The 22,859-nt window shown below is 37.4% G+C and overlaps 3 protein-coding genes and 2 long non-coding RNA genes across 7 annotated transcripts in view; 2 read left to right on the top strand and 3 right to left on the bottom strand.

The window, feature by feature from the left end:
- Positions 1–6,730, bottom strand: part of LOC146458468 (uncharacterized) — a 71,343-nt gene extending 64,613 nt beyond the window's left edge. Inside the window, exon 1 of the mRNA XM_085090892.1 lies at positions 5,132–6,730. Within this exon, the coding sequence (XP_084947018.1) occupies positions 5,179–6,426 (1,248 nt within the window). The 5' untranslated portion in view covers positions 6,427–6,730 and the 3' untranslated portion in view covers positions 5,132–5,178. The remainder of the gene's footprint in view (positions 1–5,131) is intronic.
- On the bottom strand, positions 109–4,667 carry LOC146458469 (uncharacterized). Its single transcript, XM_085090894.1, has 6 exons — positions 4,489–4,667; positions 3,507–3,650; positions 2,953–3,032; positions 2,381–2,448; positions 1,574–1,649; positions 109–568 (listed from the first exon to the last, which is right to left on the bottom strand). The coding sequence occupies exons 1-6, from the start codon at positions 4,571–4,573 to the stop codon at positions 422–424; spliced, it is 600 nt and encodes a 199-aa protein (XP_084947020.1). The 5' UTR covers positions 4,574–4,667; the 3' UTR covers positions 109–421.
- LOC146458465 (uncharacterized) lies at positions 115–18,008 on the top strand. Of its 2 annotated transcripts, XM_085090898.1 has the most exons (5): positions 115–210; positions 2,519–2,630; positions 3,637–3,787; positions 16,477–16,555; positions 17,769–18,008. In XM_085090898.1, exons 3-5 carry the CDS (start codon positions 3,783–3,785, stop codon positions 18,006–18,008), a joined length of 324 nt encoding a protein of 107 aa, XP_084947024.1. In that variant the 5' UTR covers positions 115–210; positions 2,519–2,630; positions 3,637–3,782. The 2 variants fall into 2 exon arrangements, with proteins under 2 accessions (XP_084947024.1, XP_084947023.1); XM_085090897.1 differs by lacking the exons at positions 115–210; positions 2,519–2,630; positions 3,637–3,787 and having other exon boundaries at positions 16,343–16,555.
- On the top strand, positions 9,232–15,107 carry LOC146458466 (uncharacterized). Of its 2 annotated transcripts, none has more exons than XR_014858206.1 (2): positions 9,232–9,729; positions 10,109–11,561. It is a non-coding gene; the product is annotated as an uncharacterized LOC146458466 (long non-coding RNA). The 2 variants fall into 2 exon arrangements; XR_014858205.1 differs by lacking the exon at positions 10,109–11,561 and adding an exon at positions 12,657–15,107 and having other exon boundaries at positions 9,394–9,729.
- Positions 10,834–12,700, bottom strand: LOC146458467 (uncharacterized). Its single transcript, XR_014858207.1, has 2 exons — positions 12,571–12,700; positions 10,834–11,971 (listed from the first exon to the last, which is right to left on the bottom strand). It is a non-coding gene; the product is annotated as an uncharacterized LOC146458467 (long non-coding RNA).
- Positions 18,009–22,859: the final 4,851 nt, after the last annotated feature.

Genomic DNA, 22,859 nt, shown 5'->3' with positions numbered 1-22,859 from the left:
AAAAGACATTATATTGTTTGAAAAGCCACTTTGAGTACATTTTCTTCCTCTGATACAATTTTTATCTTGTGTGTTTGACAGAAATTTTAAAATGGATGTATGAAAATAGCTAAATTGGACAGTCAACTGGTCGAAACAGTTGTGCGCTACTATAGAAATGTCGATACTTGAAGCCTGAAGCTCAGACATTTGATCTATGGATGATCAGAGGTAAAGCATACTGGATAATACTTGTTATGTGACAAACTTAAATAATTTTTGAGAGGGGGGTTTTACAAAAGTGAGAATTGACAATATTTTCCTGAAAAGGATATTATGTTGTCACTTACAATTTTGTAATATAAAAGTTGACATACATATTAATCTGCAGTGGAACATGAAAAAGTTATTGTGTACAGATACAAAAAGACAGAACAGTATACTACAAATTCGGTAGAAGTCTGTGAGTTCGTTCTTTGGAAGAGGCACGTTCTTGCAGCTTGTTTAATAAAGTTTCGCAGTCATCAGCAACTATGACAATGTCTTTGTTTTCGCCGTACACAAATCCTTCTTTAACAGCATTCTGAATCTGAAAATTTTGAAAAGAATTAGAGTTTTATTACCAAGTGAGATTTTCATTTTCAAATGAAAGAGAGATTTGCCATATTATTAGCAAACTGCAATACTTTGTTTTGGCACTCTCTCAGTAACTTTTTCAAGTATTATGCCTATCATGATTATGTCATGTCATTACTACTGTTTTGAGTGTGCATGTTCATGGTGGCCACATTAGAGGAGCTTAACAATAAAAGATACTTGCATATATAAAAATAAGATTCATTTCTCACAGGAAAATCATTATATTGATTTGCTCCACCGAAAGATATGACCACCGTGCAGAAAAACACTCTATACATCTCATGTCTTACACATTGTCAATAAAAATTTAACTGGTGGCATTTGTTCATAACAGGTTACCAGCAAAAAAGCAGTTCAAATTGCATAGCTTTTGTCAACTATTTTATCTAATTTTGTTACATCGTTAACTCTATCTTAGGATTTTACTGTGAGTCTCTTTTTAACTTTTTTTATATTTAATAATTTTTTACCCACTGTTAATTCATAATTTTTACTCAGGACCAACCTGAAAACCACCTGAGGCTGAGGTTGCCTTCTGACTAAAGATATTTGTTGTTGTTGTTGTTATTATTATTATTATTATTATTATTATTATTATTATTATTATTATTACTATTATTATTATTATAATAATAATAATTATTATTATTATTATTATTATTATTGAATGTTTCAGTGTGGATTGAAGAGAAAACAGTTCAGGCATTAGCATTCCCAAAAATACATAAATTTGAATAAATTGGCATACTTTGCATAATTCAGCAACTTCTATCAAAAATTTTCATATTGAGGCACAAGGGAACTCAGGAAAATGAATGGCACTTTGAAAAATAAGAGGGTATATATAAAAATGCGTGGGTGGACCAACCTGGAATTTAGGTTATTAGTTTCACCACACCCTTTATTTTATTGCAGAACTAACACACAACCTTAAAATAAAAATCTTTGCACAAACCCAATCTATCAAGCCTCCCCAGTAATTGGCGACATTTAACAGTCCTACTGGTTTATCATGGAGTCCCAGCTGGTACCTGTAAAACAAAGGAGGGATGTTGCATGTTTGAATATTGTAAATATTAATATATGAAGTTTATTTTTAAGACAGGGCCACCAGTCCAATAGTAACCCTAAATTACTGTCATGTGCTAAATTTATTAACTTCTCACTGAATTAAGTCATTACTTGCTGACTGATTTACTGACTGACTAGCTGGCTGGCCTTCTGACTGACTGCTTGGTTGATTGACTGGGTGACTGACTGACTGACTGACTGACTGACTGACTGACTGACTGACTGACTGACTGACTGACTGAAATGCTGATGACTGGCTGGCCGGCTACTGTTTGATTAACAAGCCATACTGAAAATGAGTTTGGGTAGACTTTCAAGATATGTGTGTAACTTACATATAACAGCTGTAATTAGCTGTGCATCTAATGTGGGGAACAGCACATAGTAATCCCACACTGTCACAGCTTTCACGTTTCCAGATTTAATTGCAGAACTTCAAGTTTTCTTTTGAACAGAATTTACTCCACCACCATAGATGATTCTTTACACTAACTAATACAGCGTTTATTGAACCAACCCTTATATCTTAAGAAATTGTGAATAACACCAGTTATACCAGGTTCTCATCAAGGCATAACAGGTGTTTCAGATTCTGGACCTATGATCGCAGTCTGTACACGTATATAACTTGTGGATAAACTTTACAGACTTTTTCAATCAAACTTAATGAAATTAGAACGATCATTCTAACCATGTGATCATTTCCAGTAGCTCTTCAATGGTGCCATATCCTCCTGGTAAAGCTATCAGAGCATCTGCCTAAAATTAAAATTAATGATACAATTAGTTTAGACAAATGAAAACTACTAAAATCTGTATTCTTTTTCAGACCCAGCTGACTTAAAGCCTTAACCCATTGATGCTGCAAATCCAACCAACCTCTATGAGGTGGCATCACGCTTCAGGCCCAGCTGGCCCATACGGCCAAAGCTCCATTGCAGGTGCGGATCCAGGAAAAAATGTGACCATTTTCTTATGATGTGCGTACCAATGCTATAAAAGCATCAGGTTCTAGGGGGATCCAGAGGCATGCTACCCCAGGAAATTTTAAAGTTTTAGTGCCTGAAAAGTGCTTTTACTTGCAATGGGTTTTCTAGTCACTATGGCAGGCATTTTCCTTACTTAAACCTGGAAATTTTCTTTTATTCTTAAAATGTCCATTTGTTATAAGAACTCTGACTGTTTTCAATAAAATGGTGTAAATTGGTCTAGATCCATACCTGCATCGGATCATGCACCACCCATTAGTCTACCAGGGCTCACCTGTTCTAGCATGTTTCTCTTCCGAGTGTGCATATCCTCAACCACTACTGTCTTGCCAACACTATCTAACTCTCCCCCAGCTGAAATAAAACATCAATATACATTACTTACTCACAGTATTACTGTTTAGAAGCCAATTTAATTGTAACAAAGATCATAAATTATTACAAAATTTAATACGAAATCAACCTTGACAGTTCCTGGAAATTTCCCCATGAAAACAAATGTTTGATCAATGAAGTCTTTCAAGAGCAGATTGTCTGCACTTGGAAACAATATTGCTACACTGCGACATCACCAGACAACAAACAAGTAAAGGGCAACATTTGAGTGACAGGAAGGTGTCAGTACTCTGGTGATGCAGGAAAGGGCCCTCCTGGGGGAAGAGGGGAGGGGGGAGGGGCAAGATCAGGTGATAACTTAGAAGATGTTACACTTCATATCGATGTATACATAACATAACATTCTAGATCATACATCCTTTTCCCTAAAGAACCTGACCATTCTGTGTTCCACATCGTTAAATATGAAGATTAAAAGTTTGTTGTGCTTACTTTTCTTAAGGAAGAATTCAGGAAGAAATCCAGTGACCTCACACCCTTCATCAGACATAGTCTTGGCTATAGTTCCCATAAGTCCCACTGTTCCACCACCATATATGAGATTAATCTTATTTTTTGCCAGGCACTGACCAAGGGCTACAAGACAAAATAAAGAAAATTGGAACAAATCACAGGGTTAGGTTTGACCTACCATCCAACTTGAAGTTCTGTATTTGACCTTCCAAGGACCACATTTCCAGAAGGTTTACTGACCTTCACTCATGGTAGATGAGGTAACTATTAAATAAATTATGAAGAAAAGCTGACCTCATAGTTGGGATTTTATGTTTGTTTTCTAAATAATTTTGCTGAACATATCACTAGGATCCCAGTAATTTTGCTTTGCCCCCTCAGCATTAGCCAAATTTTACAAAGTGTTCAAATTTTTTGAGTTGTCAAGGGATGCTAGCTTTACTGCACCTTCCAATAACAAGCAGACTTTGAATTTCAACCCTAACTAATGATTTGTGTGTTTTACTGCTGTCAATCATAATTATGGCGACAACCAGTTGACCACAAAAATACAGAAACAGACAAAGTAAATCAAAATCCACCAATCACAGCACACAGACGTGACCTTTTGACCCTGTTGAGAGAAATGTTTTTTGTTCTCTCAGAGGCCCGCTGCAGTGATTGACAGCAGTGAAAAGCGTAATGGATTAGATATATTGCAGCCATCACCAACTCTTTGCCTCAAAACTTCTCAGGTCATTCAATGACAAGGCAAGAAATTTTTTTGCAATAAACGATACAACATTGTATATATAACGCTATTAAATTTTCTTGGAAATATTCATAATGTACTTTAATTTATAAAGTTTATAAACTTTTACATGTAATCTTGATTGCGTAAAACCCAAAATGGATCATTCGATTGACTGTAACGCGTAGTTTAACCACATTTCAAAATGTGATATTTTCTAAAGGACCGTACCTTTAGCACATTCCTTGAAACTCGGATCATTGCCTAATGTCGAACCACAGAACACGGTGACAGTCTTCAGCGACTTCTGCGCCATGATGCTGCTAAAAATGTCAGGCGTTCCTTCCCTTTTCGTACCCAGGCTCCACACTGATTCGTCATTATTTTCCCGCCAGAGCGAAGAGTTTGATCTCCGGACCGAAAATCCCCCGATCGCCTCACCATAAACGTAGAATGGAATGGACTCAAATTTGGACAGTGGATTTAAACATTATACACGTCATAATTTTTTTCTTTATACCACAACAATTGTTATAATTACAGCAAAAGCCCGCGAGTAAGAACCTGAATTTTAAGAACCTGTTAGGCTAAAATTTCTAATTTAGACATATAATCTAAAAAAAGAGCAAGGCTGATTTCACAGTCAGGGAAGTATATTTTCCAATATTTCGAAAGGCACGGCCTTTCTTCTTCAGGGTATGTTTGAGACTGACCCTGTGGCAAGATACGTTACAATTTAAACAGTTACAATAGATACCTGAAAAAAGGCTAAAGTTACATAAACAAAAACGTTACAATTTGAAATTTGAAAATACAACTGGTAAATAGGTATAAGCTAACGTTACAACGTGGTAGACAAAACAAAATACGTAACAATGAGTTAATTACATAACTTAGGAAGATGAAAGACGGGAAAAATGTTCATGTCTCATCTCTCCTATTAAGACCTAAGGGTTCAATAGTTTGACCTCTGTCGATGAGGTATGCCTCTCTAGCTTTGCGTACACTGTCACGATTAGATTTGATGAGTTCGAGGGGAATTAGTAGCATGTCAGAAGCGTTATGGTCGTTAGAAAGAAAATGTTCTGAAACTGTGGTGGGTTTGGAACTGTTTGTTTGTTTGTCGACTGGTCTACGGTGTTCGTTAAAACGGTCTTTAAGTCGTCGTTTTGTTTCTCCTATGTATTGTTTGTGGCAGCGGTTGCAGTGTACCATGTAAATAACGTTTTTAGAGTTACAGTCTATATGATGAGTAATATGTCTAGTTTCGCCGGTAGAATGAAATGTGTAGCTGGTACGTCCGTCTGTTATGTAGTTGCGAGTTAAACAGTTGTCCCCACATCGAAAAGATCCATGGGGTAGGTTGTTTTGTGTGGGATTAGGTAGTTTGGCGCTAACAAGTAAATCACTCAGGTTGTTGGTCCGTCGGAAGGCAACAAGAGGTGTGGCTTTGAAAACGTTTGCGCAGCGGGGAGATGAAGATAGGATGTTGAAGTGTTTGTGAATAATGGATGATACAGAACGAAGGGCTGGATTGTATGTGACGACAAGGGGTACTCTTATAGGTTGGTTGGTGTCGGAGGTGTCTTTCGTAGCTATAGCGTCGGAACGTGGGATGCCGTTAACACGTCCTATTTCTTGGTTGAGGAATGAAAGATTGTATCCCCGTTTGTTGAGATAGGTTCTGAGTTCGTTTGTTCGGAGTTTAAAAGTTTCGTCAGAAGAACAAATACGTCGAAGTCTGAGAGCTAAGCTGAATGGAATGGCTCTCTTAGTGTGTCTAGGATGACATGAAGATTGTAACAAGTATTGATGTTTGTCAGTAGGCTTAGTGTAAAGGTCGGTAGTGATAGTGCCGTTATAGAGAGACACACTGACGTCCAGAAAGGGTATAGATGTGAGAGAATAATTGGATGTGAATTTAATAGTGGGGTGAATGTTATTGAGATAAGTAGTGAAGGTTTGGAGGTCGTCGAGAGAGTGTGTCCATATCATGAAGAAGCGCCACCATATGTATGGTTGAAATGGAGCACGTAGTAATGCGTCCGTCTCAAATTTGGCGAGAAACAAATTGGCGTAAGAAGGAGCCATTCTGGTTCCCATAGCAGTTCCGTGAGTCTGTAGATAGTGTTTGTCGTTGAACGTAAAATTGTTCATGGTAAGGATCATGCGTATGAGGTCACATAAAGTTTCGGAACTTATGGTAGAAGGGGTGCGGTTACGTGTTTCGAGGAAGTGTCGACACGCGTTGATGCCTTCGTTATGAGGTATGTTGGTGTAGAGAGAAGAAACGTCCAGAGAGACAAGAATGGCGTTATTGGGTAATTGTCCGAGTTGTTGGAGTTTGTTAAGGAAGTGTGTAGTGTCTTTTATGAAGGATTGTGTAGTCTGTACCAGAGGTTTGAGGTGATAGTCTACAAACTGAGAGATGCGTTCTGTAGGGTGAGAGTTACTGGAAACAATGGGACGTCCGGGGTTACCTTATTTGTGTATTTTGGGTAGTATGTAAAATCGTCCGGGTTTGGGATCAGTCAGTATTAAAAAACGTTTACCTGTGATCGTCAATAATCTTGTCACGGTGCATGCGTTCTACGTAAATTCGTATGCGTTTTTGAATGTCAGTGGTGATGTCTTTGTCTAAGGTTTTGTAGAATTTAGGGTCGTTTAATTGTCGTGAACATTCGTCGTCAATGTACCAGTTACGGTCCATAACAACTACACCCGAGCCCTTGTCTGCTGACTTGATGACAATGTCAGTGCGTCTGCGGAGACGTTTGAGAGCATCGCGTTCGCGTGTTGTCAAATTGTCACGTACAGGGGCTGGTGTGACATTGAAAAGGTCATGTTCCACGGCGTCTAAAAAAGTGTCGAGTGCTGGGTCCCTGTGGGGGGGAGGGGTCCATGTACCTTTGGGACGAAATGGGTTAAGATTGGTCTGGGGAGGGTAGTCATGAAAAAACTCAAGGAGTCGCATACGTCGGCTGAACTCAAAAAAATCAGCTCTGATTTCAGTCCAGTCAATTTGGCGTGGCGTAGGGCAAAAAGAAAGGCCCCTAGCAAGCAGTTGAGTCTCGTCTTGAGTTAGAGTCGTGACATTGCTTAAGTTAATAACTGCGTTACTGTCTAGTTGAATGTTATGATTGTCGCGTCTCCAGTATCTGTTAGTTGTCGTTTTCCGTTTGCGTCGACGTCTATGATTGCGTATGGGTGTGGAACTATTAGCAGTGGTGTTAATGGGTTGAATGTGATTAGTGGATGCGTCAGTAGGTGACTGCGAATGGGTGACAGTAGGTTGTGGTCGGTTAGGACGGTTATTTTGGTTATCGGGTCGGTTAGGACGGTTATTTTGGCGTGTACGAGCAAAAGCGCGAGCGGCATACTCACCGGTTGAGGACTGTTTCTTGCGTTTTCTAGATAAGAGTACATGAGATAGTTCGGCTGCCGAAGTCTGAAGAAAGTGTTTAATGTGAACAAATGTAGAATCAGAGCACGTAGATTTGAGTTGATGTAGGATAGAATTAAATTCTGAAGTTAGCAGTGTCAAGTGTTTCTTGCATTGTATTTGAAGGAGTTTAATCATTTCGCGAGATGTTCTTGTCAGTAATTTTGTCCATCGACGCTGTAACTGTTCACAGGATGATGATTCAAACGTTGGTCGACATTTCATGATTAGGCCTTTGGGAACCCACCACAGTTTCAGAACATTTTCTTTCTAACGACCATAACGCTTCTGACATGCTACTAATTCCCCTCGAATTCATCAAATCTAATCGTGACAGTGTACGCAAAGCTAGAGAGGCATACCTCATCGACAGAGGTCAAACTATTGAACCCTTAGGTCTTAATAGGAGAGATGAGACATGAACATTTTTCCCGTCTTTCATCTTCCTAAGTTATGTAATTAACTCATTGTTACGTATTTTGTTTTGTCTACCACGTTGTAACGTTAGCTTATACCTATTTACCAGTTGTATTTTCAAATTTCAAATTGTAACGTTTTTGTTTATGTAACTTTAGCCTTTTTTCAGGTATCTATTGTAACTGTTTAAATTGTAACGTATCTTGCCACAGGGTCAGTCTCAAACATACCCTGAAGAAGAAAGGCCGTGCCTTTCGAAATATTGGAAAATATACTTCCCTGACCGTGAAATCAGCCTTGCTCTTTTTTTAGATTATATGCTTTACAATTTTTTTGCTGATTAGATCCTTCACTACAGGATCCGGTACTTTTATTTTGTCACGGTGGTCCTTGCAAACACAGTTTATCACTGGTTTTTACTAATTTAGACACCCTTTAAATAAGAACCTGATAAGCCTTAATTCTAAATAAGGTTCTTATTCTATAAAATCAAATACATTTTTAAGACTAAAATAAGCTCTCAGGCATAGGAAAAGGCCAACATTTCATAAAACATCTCTTTGTTTTGATGGGAATGAAGAAGACATATTTACAGTGCACACATTATGCCACTGCAATACACATTAGGCAATACCACTAGATTCTTCCAGTCACTATATACTATTTTGTTAGTAAGAAGAACGAAAAGTAAGAAAATTTTAGAAAGAAAAGTAAGAAAACTACAATGCCTCATGTCTTTGCTTTTGATTGCCTTTCAAGCGGAACACTTTAATGTCGCCAAGATTGAGGATATGTTGAATTTGTTATCGATCCGTTTTCCTAATGTCCATACACACAGGCAAAATATTTCACATAGATCTTTCCATGTTAGATAAGCCCTATGGTTTCTCCTAAGGCTTGCTCACCACTTTCTCTGTAATATTTTTTCTTCCGCTCATATTTTTTTGTAGCTTATGTGATAAAATATAGTTAAATAAAAAAAAAAAATTAAAAATAATTGAAAGTTCGATAATGTCAGTACAGTACAGTTTGGAGGTACATGTATCTTATTCCCAGGCCTTTCGTTGTTTAATTTTAGCAGCTTGCGAGGTTGGAGTTGAGCTGGTCACTTTTTGTGAAGTCCAAGAAGTTACGAATGATCGCAACTCTTTGCCAAAAACATTATTTGTAAACTTTTGTGTGTCAGAAAGAAAAGATTTGGGGCATCAGCACTGCATTAAGAAATTTTGAGAGAAATTCATTTCTATGTTTTTTGCTCCCTTTTGCTCGTAAAAGACGTTAAGCGAAGCCATCGCACAGAATATTCCATTCGTTTGTGATATCCACAACAAGGAGTCTGGGTTCTAGTCTAAACAGACGTATAAACAATGCCATTGTTCTAGCAAAATCGTGATTGGCTTATTTCATACTTTCGGTACTAGTCTCCTCACAAAATAAACGCGGTCGACCCCGAGTTTTTCAACATGGCGTCCCTCCACGAGGAGCGGATCTGCAAACGATTGCAAAGCTTTTGCACTACAGAGTGGAAACTTTTGCAATCGCCCGTGAAAAGAACATCAGCAAGAACAGATGTTTATGAAGCAGAGTATATCTTGGGCAAGAGGAAGCGAAAGGTTCGTCAATTTCCATTTTATGTTTTCGTTTATCTTTAATTCGAGTGCTTCAATTGAGCTGGTAATACGCACCGCACGCTAATTTTTTTTTGAACACTGAGCTTGGTATTCTTCAGCAATTGTTATTCGTTTTTTGTTTTAGGGAGAATTAGGGGTTTTTTGTCAAGTGGCGCGGCTGGGAAAGTTAATTTTTGAATCCGGCTAAAAAAAATTAATATCAGGTTATGGCTTTGCGTTACAGAATTTAATACCAAGCTTACTTCTTAAGCTGAACGAGTAATAATTTATGTAAAGAAAAGAATATCACTTTAAAAGCCTTAAAAAATCTTCCGAGAAATCGTTTTTTTGTTTTTAAATTTTTAATTCTTTTTGGTTTCAGAAATTTTGAGTGTCCCACCTTGTCAGAAGAGGAAGTGGAGAGGTTTTCCGAGATGCTTCTTAACATCGGTTTAGCTGAGCTCTGCCAGAATCTGTCCTCCAAGTTTACTATTGATTTTCCAATTAGGGCATTTATGTATTTATTTTTTTTCGGGGACAAGGGGGAGCAGCGTTCACAGGGCACATGGGCACTGTGAAAGAGGGGTTTTCCCTTTGTAGATTTCCTCCTGGGTGGGAAAGAGCATGGGTAAATGCTTATGGAACAGAGAGGGAGCTTTTTTCTCCAATCCTTCTCTGTCCCTTTCTTTCCAGCTCTACTCAGATTTATTGTACTGATAGATCAAGGAGGCAGAGGAGAAGGTGGACACAAAGGCTTTCCGTATCCATCTGGAAACATATAGTTTAGCCGCAGGTGGTCTAAACACTATGATTTGTGTAGTTTCCCTCGTAACCATTCTGTGTCTCGTCCTGCAATGCTCCTCCCCACAAACTGTTGCTCGCATTTGAACCACATTCCTTTCCCGAATTTAACCAATCACAGCTACAGTTCCATTTTCTGGAACATCCTTGCATCAAATTATCTCTTGACGACTCGCCCAATCATAGCCCACATTTAATCGTCAGATAATTTGATAAGAATCACATTAAAATGGGGTTGGCATACCTGTGTGACTCCCACTGTGCGTCTGTTGTGTTGATAAAAGCCTTTTCAGTTTTGCTTTTACAAGCATGTCTTAAAGGGATTTTCCTTTTTTATAAGAGATTCTTCCCTTTTGGTCAAAATGTGATGTGACTGGTCTACTTAATGGTGTTTGTCTTGTATGTGAGGGGGAATTCTTAAATATAATAAATGAAGGTTTTTTTATTGATCACTCCTAGCCATTAGGATTAGTTTTTGATATATGTATGCTAGCTGGGACATTTGATTAGGTTTATCGGCTCGGAAAAGCTGCAAGATTTGAGGTAGCGCTAAATAAATGTTATCTGTGAAGACACAGGATCCGTGTATTTCTATACTGGTGATTTCACTTGTGCTCTCGTATCTCACTGCAGGAAGATTGCAGGATGTTTGTTTATCACGGTTCATTGTTGTCTCTCGCTTGTCATTTTTGTTCTGTTGTCATTTTTTCATGCGAAAACTTACGTCATTCTTGCTGTGCTGATACATGATTGGCCCCTTCAATAGACCACAAAACACAATGGGAAAGGAATGTGGTTCGAATGTGAGCAGCCATTTGTGGGGAGGTGCGTTGTGTGACAAGACCCAGAAATATGGCTATGTAGGAGACCATGATTTGTGTTAGTCTGTTGAGAATTTTACTGGTGTGGTGTTTTTATTTCGATGGGTGTTATTGATTTGCTAAAATGTGTTAGAGGAGAGCCTAGAAAGTTTTATTTTATAGAATAAATATCAAGAGTTGTACACAACAATAAAGTAGATAGGTTTAGCTAGAGTTTATAGAGTTGCTTTATAACAGCAATTTATCCAGTTGAAGTACTCTGACACTGTTGTTGGCATCAGGTCCTGAAGTGGGGTCCATGGAAGTGCATGGAACTTTGTGACTACTGCTTGCTTGCTTGTCTGCATTTGTTTCTCCTATTCTGTAGAATCTTTTCGCTATCTTATGGGAAGCTAACACTGAGTAATTAGTGAAAATTCTGGGGTATTTTTTTTTTGCAGCATTGCTCTTTCCCCCTTCTTCCCAATGCTGAATATTTGCTTTTGCATAGCAGCACGTCTCCCTTTGGCTTTGTAGCAAATCCTCTTGTCATTTTTCCACAGTCAGAAGGGATCCATAAGGACCCACCTATTGATCTTGCGATGAAAAATTTCTTCTCACATTGTCATTCTTCTTTTCAATACCTGCATGTAGGAATAAAGAAGGGGGACAATTTGGGTTGGAATGTTCTTTTCTTCTTGACCAAGTGCCTTTGGAGCTAATTTATTTATTTTTTTCAAGAATAATTATTGGTACTTAATCAAAGAAATGGAGTATTACTTAAATTTAAAGCAATTACTTTGATTATGTGCTTTACATGTCATTTGGTACTTGGCAATAAAATCATGCACTTGACAGTCATAACCTTAATCATCATTGCATTATGCATAGTTGTTCAATGATATCGTTTATAATGTGTACTATTTTTTCATTCTCAAAAATGTTCATAATTATTTCCTTTTCAATGTGATATATTGCAAATCCTGGCATCCTTAAGTGCAGTATAAACCTGTTACAAATACATGTACATCCCAATATGCTCACAAAAATGACTGTGCATTTTTTTTGCAGATGTTAATGATGCCTAGATAGTTTGAAAAGGGTAACATAGATTAATGAAAACAAATAATCTATAATAATTATTATTAATTTCATCTATCAACAAGGCATGTGAGAAAATGCAAAAAAAGCATTTCTTATTTTTAAGTTATTTTATAGAAATTTCATAGACATTTTTACTTACTGCCTCAGATATCTTTTATCAGCAATTGTAAAGGACATTTCTGCTTCTGAAGGTTTGCTGATTTTGCCTTGTATTCCTTTGTTTAGGTCAGCCTGGCACTCTTCAACTATGTATGACCTTATCATGGCTTCATTACCCTGAAGCTGAGTGAATTCATGATAAGCTTCATTTGATACAACAAATCTGTTCAAAATGTAAACTTTTTTTTCACTTTTTCTTGCTCTTCATGCTTTAGTTTACTGTATTTAGATCCATGGTTGTCTACACATTGGGCAGCATTTGTTGTTGTAAGGGTAGGTTCTGGTGGATCTTTGGTTTACAGCACCTTTTTGTCCTGAAAAACACAAGTGAAGCTGCAATTATAGTCAATTTTGTATTGTGACAGGAATTGCAAGCTCAGTAAGAGTTTTGAGGCATTCTTAAGTGTTTTAATTCTTTTGACTGTAATAAAGTCTATTGTTTGAGAAAAAATATACCATAACATGCTTTCTTTTATCATGCAATATATACTGTTAACAGGAGCTTGAGAATTTACTAATTTAATTATATGCATTTGCCTGAAGTGGTGAACAAGATTTCAAATTGTGGTTTACCTGGACACAACTGAAGTTCATGAACCTTCTTGGTCTCTCTTTCCTGTATTTGCAAAGAGACGGGTTCAAGACCATATGTCTCTGCATACTATAGGACTGCAGCAGTTTTTTTCTCTGGAGTCAAAGCTACTCCAACTACTTGAATGGTCAGTGGAAGGGGGTGGGGAGAGGAGGGGGGGGAGGCCAAGAATACTCTACCTCCCAGACTTCCAGGGTGGGTAACAGACTACGGTGCAGTGGGGCTGGGGATTGATTCCTGAGTTCCGGAATGTGATACCATTATTTCTGTCTTTCCAGATAAGCCCCCCTGCACCTATAGGGATAAAAAATTATGCCTGTCTTACAGCACTTCCCTTATCTAACCCTTGTGGGTTGTAAAAGAACCATGTACATCTATCTTAACAGTCCCTTGCAGTGACCATCCCCAGAGCTATCTGTCTTGGGTTGTGGGGATGGGTAGAGAGGGTATCTCGTCTGGGACCCAGCCTAACCCCATTGGGCATGTCTGTGCCCAGTAAAACTACTAGATTCCTCCTCCTTTCTGGCCATCAGTAGTAAATGCAGTTACATGCTTCTCAATCATTGGTCCTCTTTTTATAGATTGCACCCTTAGCTGTGCTATATGTGCGACACTCACCTCCTTCCATTGACTGAACATGCAATGTTACCTGAAGTTGTTCAATTGACAATATTTTTAGTGGACTCCAATATGCAAATTAATTTCCCTCTGTTTCTGAGTCCATCTGTGGCCTCTTATAATTTGCATATCTTGTGTTTTTGCTTCATTGCTTCATTTAAAAGATTGAAAACTTCTGCAGCTTTTTCATCAAGCTTTTTTTCAGTTCCAAAATTTGCTGTTTATAAGCATCTCTGTTTCCTGAAAATACTGCTGTGAAAGTTCAGTAACTTCAGACTCATCAACGGTGATTCTTCTTACAAATGAAGTGCATATCGATTTTGTCCTTTTTGCTTTTGCTTTTTTGCAACCTTTGAATGAAGATGCCTTGTCTCCACTCCAAGCCTTGTGCCTATTCTATTTCTTCATTTTTGCTGATCTTATAGCCAATGGGCTTTAAAGATGAATTTAATGCTTCTAAATAACATAATGGATCTGCTTTTAGATCCTTCCAAACCCAGGATGCTTCTCCAGCAATTTAAATTGTGTACATCCCTTCTATAGATGCCACTGATGGTGGAATTACATTTACCAATAGTGGATTTACAATCACCAAAGTCAAATAAAAAAATCACTATATTTGCCAAAGATAATTTTAAAAAGACAATCTTGTCTCAACGAATTTTAAGAAATAAATAGTTTTGGCAATGTTTGGGCGTTAGATCGCGGATTTTTTGCAAAAAACAGTGTCACTGTTTCTCTAAAACCTTTGACTTTCGCGGGAAAACGACTAAGAAACCAAGCCTGTTTATATAGCATAAAAGAGGGGAAACTGGTAACTAAACATAGTGTTACTATGGTAACTTACCTTGGATTTAAAAAATGGCGGACAAGATGCAATCGATCGAAGGGAAAAGCTGCGGTTGTTGAGGAAGGCGTTTCACAGTATTTATCGCATGCCGAATGGTGGAAACAGGGAAATTTCAAGACAGAAAAGATAGCTGTTAGAAGTAGGGATATTTTAGTCTTTTAGTGTTTATATTAAACACACAGGTGGATCTTCATTTTGACCTTCCGCACTTTTTGTTCTGTGCCTTTGATTTGTATTTAGGTGATCGAGGAGTTCGTGTACTGCTATATGCCATACATTTTTAGCTCCGCACGGCGTAGTTTTTACCCTCGAAAAGATATTTGATCCGCTGTTAGTATATCGGAGCTTTTATCCTTACCAAGTTGTATACCGTGATCGATTTAATTTAAGCTTCCGCACTTTTTGATCAGATGCCCCGATCACGAGAAAAGATTGAGATAAATTGTCGTTTTTCGGTTGTGCTCAATCTCGTACCCAGAGTCTTCAGGCTTTTTGGTCAGCGGGGCAACGCCGGGAAGACTCTGGGGACATCGAAAAAATTCAATTTTTTTGATTGGCTGTTCCGTAACGGTTTCCATTGTTTTACCGCAGAAATCCTGCGGTAATAAAATTCGATGTCCCCAGAGTCTTCCCGGCGTTGCCCCGCTGACCAAAAAGCCTGAAGACTCTGGGTACGAGATTGGGTTGTGCTTTTAAATTTTCCTTCGAAAAGTCATGACCGTGATTAAATGGGACCTTTTGGAGGGCCTGGCGCTAATTTAAACGTTGACCCGTCGCCAGTTTCTGTGCGATGCTTCTTTCTTGCGGTCAACTTGCAAAACTGGCAGGCTTTCGTCTGTACATGTTTATGCCAACTTTTAATTGTGGCTTTTGTGGCTTTTTTTTTTTCTCTCAGGCTGGAGGAAATACTGGAAAAGCAAAGTCTTTAGAGAAAAGCTTTTAACAATACAGCAAGGAGATTATGATCAAAGGTGACGCTCCTAAACTCGAAATCTTACTACTTTCCCTAACGCGCGTACTGCAATACATCTTTTAATGGGCGTTTTATCAGGTATAAGAACTTGGTGGTCGACAGTTAAACAGAAGCCCATTACCACCCCACCCCCCCCCCCCCCCAGACGAGTATTATGTATACAGTCGGACCTCTATTAAGCGGCCACCTATTAAGCGGCCACCCTCCATTAAGCGGCCACTTTCATAAGTCCCGAATTATTTTTTTGTCAGTAAAGTGCTGTATTCGATATCTCTATTCAACGGCCAACCTCTATTAAGCGGCCAGTTTTCAAAGTCCCCAGGTGGCCGCTTAATAGAGGTCCGACTGTACTTTAAGAGCCGTGACCTTGTTTCACGAAAAGGCAGAAAGAAATTTTGTTCAAGATTAAACACATTCTGCTATTGCGAGGACAAAGAAAGTTATCTGCAGTCATCATTCTTCTTTTCATCACCCCCGTTTTATTTATTATTATTATTATTATTATTTTTTTTTTTTTTTTTTTTCTCATATTAAAACATTACAGCTGTATTCTAGAATTGTTGTCATTCTTTTCCAGCCGAAGTAATCCTGACCAATCCTGACCATGCCAAGAGCCCACTCTCTTGGCCTGGGAATGAGTTTTGGCACGAGTTTGCCACGTGGTTCATCACGTGTTTTGTTGACCCAAAAGGCTTTGCAACCCCATAACCAAACGTGGCCGCAAGCTTTCTTCATCTCTGAATGTCAAGGTATTTTATTTGAAAAATTTTGCGTTTTTACGTTGTTATAATTGTGGTTCAAGTTTCAAGCGCATTTAAAATGTGATGAACAAACCATCTTTGCCGTTTTTCAGGTGTTTGCAAGGTTCTAAGTTTCTGTTTGAATGCGACCTGACTCAGCATTTATACCATGCCCAGGAAAACATCGCGAAGGTAGGTCTTCTTAAAACATGAAATATCAAATAACGTATTTTAGTTGTTTACGAATTTAAAGCTATACGTAATGACAGAGTTTTGATTAATTAACTCCTGGATTAAGCTATAGAATTATTTAAAATTGTTGTAATTAAGTCTCACTGCACTGTTTACGCCAAGTTTGAATTTCGCGGGGTTACGCGGCGAAGATACATCCGGGGTAGGGGGTTTGAAGGGGGGCGTTCTGTCCGCAATTTTTTGGTGACGGGGAGGGGAGGTTCCACCTGTTTCCCAAATCCTGACCCAATTTCAGACCAAAGTGTGAATAATTTTTTAACACCATTTTCAGACATTAGTCTCTTAAAATGCAATTGCCCATTAGTTTTTTAACATTTTTTGACCAAAATGACTCAAAAGCAATTATTAGGTGCACCATTAAAATTAAAAAATATGTCTATATTTAAATATGGTTAAGCAAGAAGCCATTTTTTTTTAATTGTACTGAAAAGTTAGAACAAAGATGTGCTTTGGAAACTGGACAGCTGCCGGTGATTTGTTGTCAAAAAAGAGGAGACGGTACTTCTTTTTTAATAATAGGAAAATGCAAATAATTGGCAAATTTTGGTCTAAAATAGTGTATTATTTACAGTTAAAATTATCAGTGGTATGAAGAATTTAGTCAACAAGTCTGAGATAGGGGAGAGATTTTTGTCATGTAATCTAGAGCTATGTTGCAAAATGCAGCTTAACATGGTGTTGGTGTAGGGTAAAAAAATCACTGAGTAACCTCCCTTCCCTAGTAATGTAACAAAGAGCATGATAGAATGACAATATGAGCATGGCATAGAACAACCATTGCATTAGAGTTGGCATTAATTTGTAATGTTTTTGCAACAGAACGTGTGAAAAATAATGCTGTTGTAACCTGTCCATGTGGTAAAGCTGTGTTAGATTTTTTGTGGATTGTTACATTTGAGGGAGAAGGAGTTTGTGTACAGAATTTAAAATTGTGCAAGTTTTGTTTATCTGTTATAGAACAGTACAATACAATAATTATTGGCATTTGGAACATAACCCTGTGATTTATCTGGCTTGATTTTTCGTGTTTCTTTTTGTTTGTTTGTTTGGGTATTTTCTAAAAAAAATCATCTAGCTATCTTTAAAACAACAATCATGCAAAATTTGAGTTACTGGGCCTGATTTTTTAACATCTGCATATTTGTATTAACAGGATCAGAGGCCTGATGAGATGATGGAAGATGTGCATTGCTCAAGTGGTGACCAGCTGGACAGTGTAGATAATCTTTTGTTTTGTTCTGCTGTCAATAGTGAACCAAGCATTAAAGGAGAAGTGTTGTCAAATGTACAGGAGATATTAGCAGTACATATTTTGTACTGCTATCTCAACAACTTAAATTGCATTTACATGTATTATGGGTTGGAAGACTTTTGTTTGAACAATCGGAATTGAGCTTGAACGGTTGTATAATGGACAAACAACAAAATCTCAAATTGTGGTTTTTGGATTTGAAACTTACAACACTTCCCCTTTTGATTTAGGCATGCAGCTATATTGACAAAGAAAGTGCATGATTACATGTAATTCCCCTTGCAGCTATGTGAACACAATAGTCTGAACGTTTTTACTAGAGACTGTTATAATGTCCACTGACCATTCAACTTGAATGCAAGTTTGTAAGGGGCACAAGGAAAACTTGAAATTGCTTTTGTTTCATGATATTTCATGGTTAATTTGTGCTAATTTGAGAATGAGAATTTGTAATCAAACACTTTCTTTGTACTTGCTGCATCTTCAAGTAAAGTTCTGCTGTCCCATGTCTGCGTCCAATTATCAGACAAAAGACCAACTTTTACTTTGGTTGTCTTGTTATTTTTATTTTTTATTTTGGCATTCTAAATACTTAATGGCATTTATTGAAGTTTTGGCTTGCAAAAGTTAAGAATAATCAAGGTAACAATAACTATGAACAGAAATTTATTACAAAAGAAAAGGAAACCACAGTAATTGAGTACAGGAAACGTTCACTCAATAGAGCGGTTACCAGATAAAACTTGAATGTGTGGTTCCAGAAAATATCCATACCCCCACCACGGAGGGAATTTCACATAGGACCCCCCACCCCCCAGGATTTTCCATTTTCGAGGTATTTTTTTAACCCCTCCACCCCTTCGGAAATTCCTTAAATACAGAATACACCCCCACCCCCCTCTGGAAAAGTTTTATTTCAAAAGAATGCCTCAAAAATCAGTTTGATGTGAACATTTCAGAAATATCAAGAACTGCCTACACGAGGAGAAAATATACGTTATCGAAGAGCGCGCGCGCCGTTCAATTTCAACGGTAGAGTTTGCCAAAAAGCTTTTGATACTGAAATAATTGTTGTGTTTTATATTTACCTGTGGTCATTGACATCAAACTTTACCATTAGCTTCGCTGAAGATTTTAAATCTAAATTGTTGGAATAAGTCCGGCAATGCAAAAATGCGTTTTCATTTAATTTGCATATGTCATGTTTACGTTCCTATGCAAATTTTTGGAGATCAAAAAGATTATCGCTTTAGTTCTACTCAGTTGATGATTTTTCTCCTGGTAATCATTCAGTCTAAATATTTTAGTCAATAGTTTTCCTATTGAATCGAATAGCATGGACAAAATAAGCATTAGCAGGGCAGGGAGACAAATAGAGCTTTCAGATCGTAACTTGAAACCGCAGACGAAATGGAGCCGCAAAACGAAATTAGCATGTTCACGTTCTTATGCAAATTTTGTATGAGATCAACAACGCATTAAAAGAATGTTGAATTGGCTCTATTTTGTTGAATTTCGGCATAGAAATTAAGTGAATAGTTTTGGACTTTAAGTTGAAATACTTTGGACAAAATAAGTTTTAACACGGGTCAGTTTTGACAAACCAGTTATAATTGACCCCGGGAATTGACCTTTGCGCGTAACTCTACACGGCATACAAAAATAACAAACAAATATTTCTTTTTTTTTTTTGTATAATTGGGGCTTTCACTTTATAGCCATACAAAATTTTCTCTTTTAAACATTGATAGAAATTCAATTGTTGCCAGTAAACAATATTTTCTACGCAAGAAAGTTTCACAAACAACAGTTTTATAATAACTGAGTCACGCAACGCAGACATAGATTTCTTGTCTCAGTTGGACTACTTCGCTTACAAAGGCTTTTCGGAGAAGGGAAACATGTTTTTAATGTAACAAGGGTTTCTTTAAAACAGTTAAACAAAGTAATGTCTTCAAGAAGATCTCCGAAGTTGCAAAGTTTGTAAGTTACAATTTTGAACATTTATGTCTGACATGAACGTGACGTTGACCCTCTGGAAACTTATCCAACCATTCACCCCTCCTCCCCTCTGGAATTTCCTGGGCCATTGACCCCCCCACCCCTCTGGAATTTCCAATTCCCTCCGTGGTGGGGGTATGGATATTTTTTGGAACCACACAATGTGATCTCAAAAAATAATTTTCTTCCTCTGAAAGTGACCATTTAGACCATTATACTAATGATGAAAAATCCATCAGATATGAACAGTTACTAATAGGCAAACATTTGGTACTGCATACATGTGTCTTTCCTATTGTTTAATGTTACATGACTATTGACACTGCCACCACTGTGATTTGAATGTCCCCGAACTGCTGAAAATTATGAAGGAAAAGTACAGAATAACTGTTTGGATATACTTTCTAACAGTCACTTTGATTTTGGATCACAGGTTCAAAAAGAAACAACTGAACATGCAACTGTATGAAACTTGAAAGGTGGCCAAACTGATAACCATCACAACAATTTTAGTTTCCAAAAAGGTCACAATTTAAACTGCAAGAACAGAATTCAAAATAAAACGTTCACAACCAGTATAAAAGAGGATGCCAAGCTTCAGATTCTCATGCAATGAAAATATGCACCATAGGCTCAAATTATTTTGAAAGTGATGTAACAAGTGCCAGATGTTCAACTTACACGAACAGACACTGTCACTCTGAAGACTGTTTTACTTTACAAATATGGCATGGATGCTTTTCATGGATGGATAGTAAACTCTTAGAAACAAAAAATGCTGACACAGCACAATGACTGTTTTGCAAGGATGATGAAGGAAATAGAAAAATTGCTTGATTTTCCGTCCATTGGAATTATTAAAATATAGCATCAGTCTTCTGGAACTCAACCCAAACCAATCAACTACACACCACAAAGCTGCATCACACTGTGGGACGTTTTATTATCATAGAAACATGATGTCATCATGGCAATGACTACAAATTGAAATAAATATTTAAATTGTATGAGGGCTATAAGTAAACTTGGGTGTACTCTAGGCAAGCAGAACTTTACTTGGCTTACGTGTGTTTATTTTAATAAAGAGCAGGTTGACTATTTTGACCCAAACGGACCAAAATTTCTTTCCTCAGAATTTAAAGACAAGCACTTGATTTTAGAAGAACAACTGTCCACCTCTAGCCTCATGTGAAATAACAAATGTTGATTGATTCCCAGTATGCCTTTTTATGCTGCCACAAATCAGATCACAAGATGAAACCACAACAAAAGAAAAGAGTCTTTTGGTAATGAAACAAAGCTAAGATTAATTTTTCCTTTGCAAAAACTTTCTTTCCTTTTAGCATTGATTTCACCGCTATGTGACCTTGAAAATCAAAACACGTTTAGCAAAGGTCTTCCCTTAAATGAACAAGAAGTAAACTGACTCAACGTTCTCCCAATAATTCAGCGACCAAATTCCAGAAAAACTCAGTTGTCAAAAGCTTTGGAAAAAAATTAAGCTAAGTGATGAAATCCATGAAGAAGTTGTTCTGGTGATGACTTGGACTATAGTTTGTAAGCCAATTTTCTTAAACTCAAAAGTCTCCTGATTGTATTAGTTGTTGACACAAGGAATCCAAACAAACTGTGAGTCTTATGCACGACCATTTGAAGTTTACAAAATATCAGGGAATGAATAAGAGTACCGGAACATTTAACATTTGTTAAAGTGAGGCTTTCGTTGGATGATAACAACATTCAGTTTAATATTTGAAATGCAATCCATTCAGGATGTGTAGACAATTTGATTTTGTTTACAATTTTTTGGAAAAAATTCAGGAAATTACTTTGTCAAAAGCAAAATTGTTGAAGACTCTCTGTATAGATATCACACTGTTGCCATGGAAACAAGCAAAAGGAATAATGGAAATCCACAGCTAGGAAATACTGTTTTGATGACAACAAAATAATTATAGCTGAAATGAAAGTGCTTGGCAGTTTGAGATCAAGACAGAAAAAAAAAAAAAAAAATTTTGTTAATTTTGATGAAAGGCTGTCTTTTGATAACATTAATTTTATCAATCTGCTCTTTATTAAAATTGGGCTGGTTTTGTAATCATTGCCAGGCTGTAACATGCTTACATCAGACATGAAGACGTTGTCGCAGTTGTTTAAAGAGTAGATAACATTATCGAGCAGAAAAGTAGCTATCTAGTGGATATGTGTTAGTTGAGTACATTTTATCTGCTAGATGGTGGTTTATCTGCTGGATGATGTTGTCCACTCTTTGAATAACTGGGGCCAGAATGTCTGTTGTTAGCAGAAGCCCAACATTGATGTTTATGTAGCTATCCCAGGGCTTTGAAGTGTCTGCATGTCCTATGGCTATTCTTTTTCCTGTTATCTCTATGATGTGTGGGCAATTATCCCTAGCCTGTCTGATTTTGATGCTTTTTGACAATTCAGTATGGCTGCCATTATGCACCGAGCCTTTCAATTTAGGTGAGACACTAGTCTATACATTGTGGAGATGTCAAGTAAACAAATAGTCTTGGGCCATGTAGACACTTAAGGTTACACTTACATGTAACCGTTTTGACTGTGTTAAGCACAATGACCAGTAAGCACTCAGCTTTAGAGTCAAGTATCGAAAGCTGTACATCATTTTAAACTTAAAGAATGGAGAATCTTAAGACATCAAACTTTCTTAACTCAAAACTGTACCCACTACAAGACCTTAACTGCAAATTTAGTGAGGAATATAAACGTGAATTACCTGTGCAACCATTTCACTTAACTTAACATCCGGTCATTGAAAGATTTTTGGCAAGTGTTGGTCTCTAAAACAGTGTCAGGGATTTTTGAAGTTTGTTTTAGTTTTGAAATTATAACCTCAAATGTAAAAAAGGCAGTCAGAAATCAATTGTCAAACTTCAAGTGGCTGTTACTTTGTATTGAAAACTCTCTCAGGGATTTTTGACGGCAGTTTTCAAAACAAAGTAAAAGTGA

This window comes from Pavona decussata, unplaced genomic scaffold (assembly GCF_977016875.1).
Source record: "Pavona decussata unplaced genomic scaffold, jaPavDecu1.1 SCAFFOLD_233, whole genome shotgun sequence".
NCBI lineage: Eukaryota > Metazoa > Cnidaria > Anthozoa > Scleractinia > Agariciidae > Pavona > Pavona decussata.
Note: the sequence above shows the minus strand (reverse complement) of the source record. Positions and strands in the feature narration are given on the sequence as shown.

What these genes read in the sequence shown, in the direction of transcription:
- LOC146458469 (XM_085090894.1), bottom strand. Translation starts at nt 4,573, where the DNA reads ATGGCGCAGAAGTCGCTGAAGACTGTCACCGTGTTCTGTGGTTCGACA. An exon ending in AGAGAAACATGCTAGAACAG is followed by an intron (nt 2,449 to 2,952) that starts GTGAGCCCTGGT and finishes TTTTAATTTTAG; the next exon opens with GCAGATGCTCTGATAGCTTT. An exon ending in CTACTGGAAATGATCACATG is followed by an intron (nt 1,650 to 2,380) that starts GTTAGAATGATC and finishes TTTGTTTTACAG; the next exon opens with GTACCAGCTGGGACTCCATG.
- LOC146458465 (XM_085090897.1), top strand. Translation starts at nt 16,448, where the DNA reads ATGAACAAACCATCTTTGCCGTTTTTCAGGTGTTTGCAAGGTTCTAAG. An exon ending in CCCAGGAAAACATCGCGAAG is followed by an intron (nt 16,556 to 17,768) that starts GTAGGTCTTCTT and finishes TTGTATTAACAG; the next exon opens with GATCAGAGGCCTGATGAGAT.